This window comes from Triticum dicoccoides, chromosome 6A, assembly GCF_002162155.2.
Source record: "Triticum dicoccoides isolate Atlit2015 ecotype Zavitan chromosome 6A, WEW_v2.0, whole genome shotgun sequence".
In the NCBI taxonomy this organism is placed as follows: Eukaryota; Viridiplantae; Streptophyta; class Magnoliopsida; order Poales; family Poaceae; genus Triticum; species Triticum dicoccoides.
Genome location: NC_041390.1, coordinates 208,249,350 through 208,259,164, shown reverse-complemented (window position 1 = coordinate 208,259,164; position 9,815 = coordinate 208,249,350). Strand labels below are relative to the sequence as shown.

The 9,815-nt window shown below is 46.4% G+C and overlaps 1 protein-coding gene across 1 annotated transcript; it reads right to left on the bottom strand.

Annotated features, from left to right (window-relative positions):
- Window positions 1-4,485: 4,485 nt before the first annotated feature.
- Window positions 4,486-9,233, bottom strand: LOC119316610. Its single transcript, XM_037590966.1, has 9 exons — window positions 8,901-9,233; window positions 8,270-8,420; window positions 8,042-8,170; window positions 7,816-7,931; window positions 6,359-6,440; window positions 6,119-6,178; window positions 5,924-6,031; window positions 5,789-5,834; window positions 4,486-5,437 (listed from the first exon to the last, which is right to left on the bottom strand). Exons 2-9 carry the CDS (start codon window positions 8,363-8,365, stop codon window positions 5,220-5,222), a joined length of 855 nt encoding a protein of 284 aa, XP_037446863.1. The 5' UTR covers window positions 8,366-8,420; window positions 8,901-9,233; the 3' UTR covers window positions 4,486-5,219.
- Between the last annotated feature and the right edge of the window lie 582 nt (window positions 9,234-9,815).

Below are 9,815 nucleotides of genomic sequence, written 5' to 3'. Positions count from 1 at the left end.
GTTGATAACGGGATCACATCATTAGGAGAATGATGTGATGGACAAGACCCAATCCTAATCCTAGCACAAGATCATGTAGTTCGTATGCTAAATCTTTTCTAATGTCAAGTATCATTTCCTTAGACCATGAGATTGTGCAACTCCCGGATACCGTAGGAGTGCTTTGGGTGTGCCAAACGTCACAACGTAACTGGGTGGCTATAAAGGTACACTACGGGTATCTCTGAAAGTGTCTGTTGGGTTGGCACGAATCGAGATTGGGATTTTGTCACTCCGTGTAAACGGAGAGGTATCTCTGGGCCCACTCGGTAGGACATCATCATAATGTGCACAATGTGACCAAGGGGTTGATCACGGGATGATGTGTTACGGAACGAGTAAAGAGACTTGCCGGTAACGAGATTGAACAAGGTATCGGTATACCGACGATCGAATCTCGGGCAAGTACCATACCGCTAGACAAAGGGAATTGTATACGGGATTGATTGAGTCCTTGACATCGTGGTTCATCCGATGAGATCATCGTGGAACATGTGGGAGCCAACATGGGTATCCAGATCCCGCTGTTGGTTATTGACCGGAGAACATCTCGGTCATGACTACATGTCTCCCGAACCCGTAGGGTCTACACACTTAAGGTTCGATGACGCTAGGGTTATAAAGGAAGTTTGTATGTGGTTACCGAATGTTGTTCGGAGTCCCGGATGAGATCCCGTATGTCATGAGGAGTTCCGGAATGGTCCGGAGGTAAAGATTTAATATAGGAAGTCCGGTTTCGGCCATCGGGACAAGTTTCGGGGTCATCGGTATTGTACCGGGACCACCGGAAGGGTCCCGGGGGCCCACCGGGTGGGGCCACCTGCCCCGGGGGGCCACATGGGCTGTAGGGGGTGCGCCTTGGCCTACATGGGCCAAGGGCACCAGCCCCTAGAGGCCCATGCGCCAAGATATAGGAAAAAGGGGAGAGTCCTAAAGGGGGAAGGCACCTCCGAGGTGCCTTGGGGAGGATGGACTCCTCCTCCCCTCTTAGCCGCACCCCTTTCTTGGAGGAAGGGGCAAGGCTGCGCCTCCCCCCTCTCCCCTGCCCCTATATATAGTGGAGGGGAGGGAGGACATCCATACCTGAGCCCTTGGCGCCTCCCTCCCTCCCGTGACACCTCCTCCTCTCCCGTAGGTGCTTGGCGAAGCCCTGCAGGATTGCCACGCTCCTCCATCACCACCACGCCGTTGTGCTGCTGCTGGATGGAGTCTTCCTCAACCTCTCCCTCTCTCCTTGCTGGATCAAGGCGTGGGAGACATCGTCGAGCTGTACGTGTGTTGAACGCGGAGGTGCCGTCCGTTCGGCACTAGGATCATCGGTGATCTGAATCACGACGAGTACGACTCCATCAACCCCGTTCACTTGAACGCTTCCGCTTAGCGATCTACAAGGGTATGTAGATGCACTCTCCTTCCCCTCGTTGCTAGTCTCTCCATAGATAGATCTTGGTGACACGTAGGAAAATTTTGAATTTCTGCTACGTTCCCCAACAGGAAGGGCTCTAGTTCTACTAGGAAAGGGGGAATCCTACTCCCGGTGGGAGTAGGAATCCCCTAGGGCGCATGGAGCGCCCTCCCCCTAGGAAAGGGGGAATCCTACTCCCGGTGGGAGTAGGACTCCCCTAGGGCGCATGGCGCGCCCTCCCCCTCCTCCACTCCTTTATATACGGGGGCAGGGGGCACCCCAAAGACACAACAATTGATCTCTTGATCTCTTAGCCGTGTGCGGTGCCCCCCTCCACCATAATCCACCTCGATCATATCGTAGCGGTGCTTAGGCGAAGCCCTGCGTCGGTAGAACATCATCATCGTCACCACGCCGTCGTGCTGACAAAACTCTCCCTCAACACTCGGCTGGATCGAAGTTCGAGGACGTCATCGAGTTGAACGTGTGCAGAACTCGGAGATGTCGTGCATTCGGTATTTGATCGGTCGGATCGTGAAGACGTACGACTATATCAACCGCGTTGTGCTAACGCTTTTGTTTTCGGTCTACGAGGGTACGTGAACAACACTCTCCCCTCTTGTTGCTATGCATCACCATGATCTTGCATGTGCGTAGCAAATTTTTGAAATTACTACGTTCTCCATCATGTAGGAGTAACAAAACAAAGAAGAACATCTAAAGAAAGGAAATAAGCAGACACCTATTTCTTCCGAGCAAATGTACACGCTATGACACAACATGATCATGCTTATCAATTGAACATCAGGAAGGAAGAAACTACCATATGCCAGTGCGGAGGTAAGGGCCAGCACACACGGCGAACGAGGCATCGATGGCGACGGGATTTTCATCTAGCACGGTGGAATTGATCAGTGTGACGACATCAAATCCAGAACTCCCATCCCATATGTCTCTCCCCTCGACTGCAATTGTCACAACAATAAGTATATCAATCAATATCTATGGACACAGCTGCATGAGGGAACAACAGAAAAAACACATCAATCAGTATGCTTGTACAGTACACACACCTTCGATAACATTATATTCTCCTTTCATATTTGATTTCTACCACATAATAAGCACCGTCATCCATCCTTCAAAGTCCTGGTTGTTAATTCTGCATCATGTGTGTGGTAATCTGGATTCAGCAAACTCTGAATCCTTTCCTGATAATCTCAGTGTTATCAACTTATCATAGAAGAAGAATTGTTTGAAAAAACCTACCAGAAAAAAGGTTGCCACGGGACAAATCAAGAAACCTATTGTCCCAGTTTTAAATCAAGCAACAGCCAACTCACCTTATTGAGTACACAACCAGAACCATCATCCGTTGCACATAGAGGAGAAGGACATCGTAGGCAAAAGGGAGTGTGTTGGCGGCAGACAACGATGCCTTTGGTTTCTCATCAGTCTCGTCTAGGCTTCGATTGCATATAAGTAAGCGTTACACGGGGTGGGCCGCTGCTCCAGTAACAAATTTGTCGATTTGCCATTCATTTAGCCTGACTTAGCTTTTAATGTGTTCCTAGCTCTCACCCTTATTATATCTCTAACCGGCCACACGATAACTTTTCTGCTAAAATTGTTGCAGGTGAATTTTGGCCTTCCCTTCATCTTTCACTCTGTCAAGTAAATCTGAACTTATCCTATATCAATTTATGAATGCAATAGTATTAAATACTAATGGCAAATGGGAAAAGTTGTTGATATAACTTGTAACATCTTAATTTTGGAAGAGAATGATTAACCAACTGCAATTGGAGTTACTTAAGTTCAGTGCTTACTATACAGTATGTACTATCTATCTATGTCAGAACACTTCTAAGTTCTTGCAGGAATGGGAAACTCTCATTGTAGACTCACTGTTTGGGCAATAAAGATCACTTATGGGTATTACTAATCTTATTATGCCAAATGTCAAATATTACCAGGCAAACAGAAGTGATGGCCGCACTGTAAAGAGCACCTTAAATACCATCAGCAAATATGTACGCGTCATTGTAAGTATATCTTGTACTGTTCACTGCTTGCAGATCAAATTAACAGTAAGAAAGTGCATAATCTTCCCTTGTCAGAACCTGAAATCAGAAAAAAGGTACATACGGGTGATTCTCACCTTGACGCTGAACGGGGCAAGCAACTGCTTGCAGCAGAATTGGTGGAGGACCAGCCCTTGTTCATCGCAACCAGCTTGGCCGGGGGGTAGAACGTGTCGACGGACGTTTAAGGTCATCCCTTCCATAAGCTCTTCTTGCGAGATTGGGATGCTCCGACCGTCCGGCGGCCGGCGGCCCACAACGGCAACGCGATGCCTATGACATGGAGGAAGTTTGAAATAAATTCGTCGCACCCCGTTCGATGCCTATGCCTGGCGGTGGCGACCGCCACTCAGGGTCGAGATCGAGAGATTGAGTCGTGGCTTGATGTTCGCGCCCGTAGTGGCTGGGGGCGGCGGCACACTAGGGTGAGGGTAACACAGCCAGGTCGAAGAAGAGGAGAGGTCGGGGAGAGAGACGAAAGAACGGGGCCGAGAGAGAGGAGATGCTCGTGTGCTCATGGGCTTCGTGGGACAGAATATTTGTGCGTGAAACTGGGCCAACTAACCATAGGCCACCGAAACGGTTTCTGGAGTAGCAGCCCTTAGGACAGCCGGCCTAGTTAGCGCTAAACAACGATCTGACGAACAGAAACATTTCAAACACATGATCTGACGGCTAAAATTGCAAGTGCGTGAGAGAGCTCGCTTTAGGCTCAGTTTTACTGTCCTTAATAATAGCTGGAGTAAGAATTTTTCAAAAGATCACCTAGGAGCAAGAAAAGCTTACAGAAAATGTTCGATGAATTGTTAACACTTTAGCTTTAGCTGCACTGACTTTCTCCATCTAAAACATACAGCCATTAGCGCATCTATTCATCAGCACATACCAAAATTACCAAGCACCAAGTAGCAGTACCAAATTGGCAATTACCAAATTGAAATTGTCAAGCGACAAATACAAATTTAAACATACATCAATGCATTAGCAGTACCATTTATTCATCAATACATGCATCTATCCATCCATCTATTCACCTAGATGTTAACAGAGAAACAGAGAAGAATACAGAGGTAGAAGAGAGACGAGACAGAGAAGAAGAGTTCCCATCGGGCGTCTAGGCAGGGCGGCCAGAGGCGACCAGAGGCAGCGGGCTGCCCGTCCAGCGGGGTCGCGAGGAGCGAGGCTGACGGAGCTCCCGTCCGGCGGCATCGTGAGGAGGGGTGCTGTCGGTGTTCCCATCTGGCGGCGACGAGGCGGGCCGTCGTGAGGAGAGGGGCCGCCCCAAGGCGAGAACCGGCGTGTAGGCTGGGCTGCCAGGGGGTGGCCGGTGGCGGGCTGGTGGAGCTCCCGCCGCCGCTAGCGCTCGTGGCGATCGAGCGTTTGCTGGGCCGTTCAGTCGTGCAAAAGGGGCAGTTTGGCTGTAAATTATTCCTCCAATAGGGGTACTCTCATATCCGAAACGTTTTCTTTGGTGGGACTTACCAGAATCTTGGGATTCTGTGAAAATCTATGTTTTTCGAGGATTTTGAATTGCACTAGGATTCTGCATAGGATTCTGCAGAATCCGCTCGAGATTTTGGAAGGCAAATCGAGTTCTTTTCGCTCAGGATTTTCCAGGACGAGATTCTTCACAATCTGTTCAAAAGAACTGGGCCTAATTGCCGAATGCAGCGGTATTCTTTCGCTGGAGGTCATTGCTGGATTTGCTTTAGCTCTTCGGGCTGTTTTTCGTAATCTCCAAGCCTCTTCAACCACCGTAAACCGAGGTCAGATCCAGACTCAGCTGCTATCTGGAACTGCTCCTTTGCCAGCTTTACTGGGTCCTGCTGTATGGTCCTTTTTCGCACCTTCCCAGTTGACGGACTCTTGCCTGAGTTGAACCTGGTAATGACTTCAGGCACTTCAGCACCTGAAACAACCACACGGTAAGCATAAACAGATAGGCCTGGAGTCTGGAGTAATCTAACAATTCCAGCCAAAATTAAACAAAATCAGTTGACCAAGAGCTGTCCAAATTAATGGTGAAACCATAACTTCACAACCTGTTTACTCTAAAATAGCCATTACAAGAAGGATAATATAAGGACACATGATTATCTCTTGAAACGTTAAGAGTTACTCCCTCCGTAAACAAATATAAGAGCGTTTAGATCACTAAGAGTTACTCCCTCCATAAACAAATATAAGAGCGTTTAGATCACTACTTTAGTGATCTAAACGCTCTTATATTTCTTTACAGAGGGAGTACTTGTCTACAAACCTTTCAGAAGAAGGGAACCATATGCAATTGCAGCTCCAGCATGTCCCTGAGATGTCAGAAAAACAGAAATAACAACGTGATTCATGGGTTGCAAGTAAATAAGATAATTTTGAGTTGATCTATTTCATTTACTACCTTTTCTGAAGGTCTATGGAAACACCACATAGCTGAAGCTATGTCCCTCTTAACGCAATCCCCAGTTATATATACAGCACCAAGAAGATACAAAGCACCAGGATGCAACTGCATTCAAAGATAAGTAAAAGCTGAATATGCTTACCAAGAAGCATAGTAGAAAATATATGATCAACATTCAGGTGGCGAGCATACCTGGTCAACAGCTTTCTCTATATAATGAAAGGCCTGTTGATCAGACTGAACATGATCATTCTACAAGCAACAAAGGTAACCATCAACTGAGGTGAAGAAATATTCCACGGAAATGGTCTAAGGAATGAAACTATCATTTGCCCAGCAAACAACTAATATTCGATTAATAAAGTGCCCCACAAAAAAAAGAATTAAATAGGTGGAACAGAAAGATGCCAAAAGCAGATGAAGAGTGAAAACCTCAACTCTTAGCCGACATCCAAGTTCATACTGTGCCTCTGGATCACCCATGTTCGCAGCTTCAACAAGCAAAGCAGCACCACTGTACGCATGAAAAGTGAGAGATGAGCATAATTCACATGAAATGTGTACTGAAGGCAAGTTTTGCTTCATGTGGAGGTAGCGGAATAAATGTTCCTACTAAAACGCAGCAAAAGAAAAGGATGGTTTGCCTCACTCAATATTTTACGATTTAATTGAAGGTCAAAAAAGTAAACATCGTTCCCAATTTTCTTTTCCAATCAAGGAGCTGCTAATCTCGTTAATCTTCTGTCCTGGTAAGTACTAATGCAGCAATTATTGCTGACTAATTGGACACATAATGTTGTTAGTAACCGCAATTCAAATATATTGCCAGTACAAATTATCTCAAAGCGCCAAACTCGAGGCATACCAGTGGTTTATTAAACATTTTGACCAAGACAATAAGGTTCAGTTCCAGTTAGGATTTTGAATAGGTTCACCCGCAAAAAAAAAGGATTTTGAAGAGGTTTTGACCCACAAAATTTCAAGTTACTCTTTTCTATTCCCTCTGTTTCTTAATATAAGACTTTGTAGAGATTTCAATACGGACTACATACAGATGTATATAGACGTATTTTAGAGTGTAGATTCACTCGTTTTGCTCTGTATGTAGTCCATAGTGAAATCTTTAAAAGGTCTTATATTTAGGAACGGAGGGAGTATTAGATAGTAGATACCAATGCCCATCAGGCCATTACCCCATTGCCCAAATGCTGCATACACCTTATAAACATCAACCGAGATTCATAAGCAAAGCTGTGTGACATTCACACGAACTTCTTAACTTTGTTGGGGAAACTAGTATTTCTCATGAGCTGCTAAGCATAGTAGCTACAAGAGTAACGAGACCCATACAAGTAGCGGTGACTTGGACATCAACAAAGACACACTTTTATGGAAGATTTCTTCACACTGCCTGATATGTAAATATTACTAAAACACTTAATTAACAAGGTATACCTACAGCGCTAGCCAAATTATATGCAATGCAACAAAATTATCCTGCAGCTTTAGCTCTGTCAGATAAAACAAGCACAGTATTATCTGCAACTGGTCCGTCAGATAAAACAAATACTAAGAAATAATTCTGGTATGCAACTATCTAACTGAGGCGCAATGGTATCCAGTATTCAGAATCATGGCACTTACATACTAGCCAGGTCCTTAAAAAGGATAGTTCGCAAAAAAAAGGTCACTTATAAAGGATTCAAATTGAGTCAAAACAACAACATAACTACATAAGCAACGATAAAATTAGTTGTTTGCATCACGTTCACAGATTTCTGGAATAGCAGTGAAACAACAAAGTAGTGTACATGCCATATGAGCAGGTTGAACGACACAGCAAAGTAAGTAAATTAACACTAACATCATGGGAGGTAAAATTAACTCACATTGCCTTGCACGCCCCGGGAACATGGTACTTGAAATGCATCTTGGCCAGCCAACATCTCGCGTGAGTATTCATATTGTCGATCTCTAGAGCCAGCTCAAAGTTCTCCTTTGCGCCCTTCGACACCGAGAAAGAATCGCACAACAAAAAGTTAAAACCCCAACAACAGGTCACAACAGAATGGTTCCAAATGGGGGAAGAGAGGGAACGTGAATCCAGAGCTGTACCCTGAGAAGTGGGATTAGTCGCTTGTCGTTGCGGTCGGCGAAGTCGATGACGCGATCGACCTCCTGTTGGGCGCTCCAACCCTTGGCCACCAACTCCATTGCCTTCTTGTTCCGGTCGTGAATCCATCTCTGCAACCACAAAGAGGTTTATTCACCGCCTGGCAACATACTAGAGCATGAAATCAAATAGATACGTAGATGCGCGCGTCTCATCCGCGCCACACTCACCTGGTGATTCAGCGTCGAGGCCAGCTGGGAGACATGGCCGGACGGGGAAGACGAAGCGGCGGCGGCAGCGACCCGCCGCGCCGATGCGGCGATCATGGCGGGGTGACGCCCTTCTCCGTGAGCCCGGCTGCAGAGGGGATGACAGGGCGGTCTGCCCCCCCAAAAAAATTATAAGCAATATGGACATGTGAACATTCTAACTAATTACGAATATCACAAAGAAATAGATCAATATGGTCTTACAAACACACTAAAATTCTCAATTAAATCTTAGTTTTGCATAAAGAAGCCTACATATTACATACTACATGGAACATACTCCCTCCGTTCCGAATTACTTGTCGCAGGTATGGATGTATCTAGATGTATTTTAATTCTACATACATCCATTTCTGCGACGAGTAATTTGGAACGGAGGAAGTAGTAGATAGTGCATACCTTGAGAAATTCAAAAAGACTGTTTCTGGCCTACGTTTTTGCATTGCCATGAAGATATCAATTATATCAGCTTCATTCACCTCTGAGAAAGCATCCCTCTCAATGTATGTGACTAGGCCGAAATTATGTGCAAAATTATGTATGGATAGTGCAAAAATGAAACCCTAAATCAGAAATTAGGGTATTTCGGTACCTTCAATTCCGGAGGCTGGTGTGGTGACTGAGCGGCAGTGGCTGCCGCCAAACTTGCAGGGGGGCGAGGGCAGGGGCGCCAGGCTTCCGGCCGGCGGCAGGGGCACGGCCGCGCGCAGGGAGGGGCGTGGGCAGGGAGGCGCGGCTGGACCAGAGGGCCGTCCGGCCGGGCGGGAAGGAGAGGCGCGGGCGCCGGGAGGCTGGGATCCGGGCTCCGGCTGGCGACCGGCGGTGAGGTCGCGAGGAACGGCGACGGCGAGGCGGCTGGGCGTCGATGTCGGGCAGTGGCGCAGTGCTGTGCGAGGGCGTCGCCGTGTCGGGAGGAAGGGCTCTGCTCGATGTGGACTGGGCCGCGAGGACTATTTCTCGCATTCAGCGAAACTCGCTGAACCGTTTAGAAATAGAAAAAGTAAGAGAAAATGAGGGCCTGGGTTCGATTCTGTACTGCATAGAGTTTTTTTTTCTTAACACAGTACAGACGCAAGCGCTTATATACACGCGCAGACACTCACCCTTATAAACATGTACACACTCTATTTCTATGAGCATCTTCAAAAGACTGAGCCGGCATATTATCTTGAAATTTACGAAGTCACCGTAGGCACCTCATCGTCAACGTGAACGTCTCGAACTTGAATCCTGGTGAATTGAGGATATCATAGTCCCTCTAACCATCCAACCACAGATTGACTACATAGAGTTGCTAGCCGCTATGCCACTTATCATTTCGCGTTCGCACCCTAGTTGATGTAAAAGACCGGAGCTTTCTTTTCTATTTCTCCTCTTTTAATGCTTATTCATTTTTCTTCTTTTCTTTTCTCTTCTCCGACTTCTCCTTTCTTTTTTGCATTTGTCCCTTCGTTTTTTTCCTCTTTTCTCATTTTTTGTTTCTCCTTTCTCCTTTGTTTTTTATGTT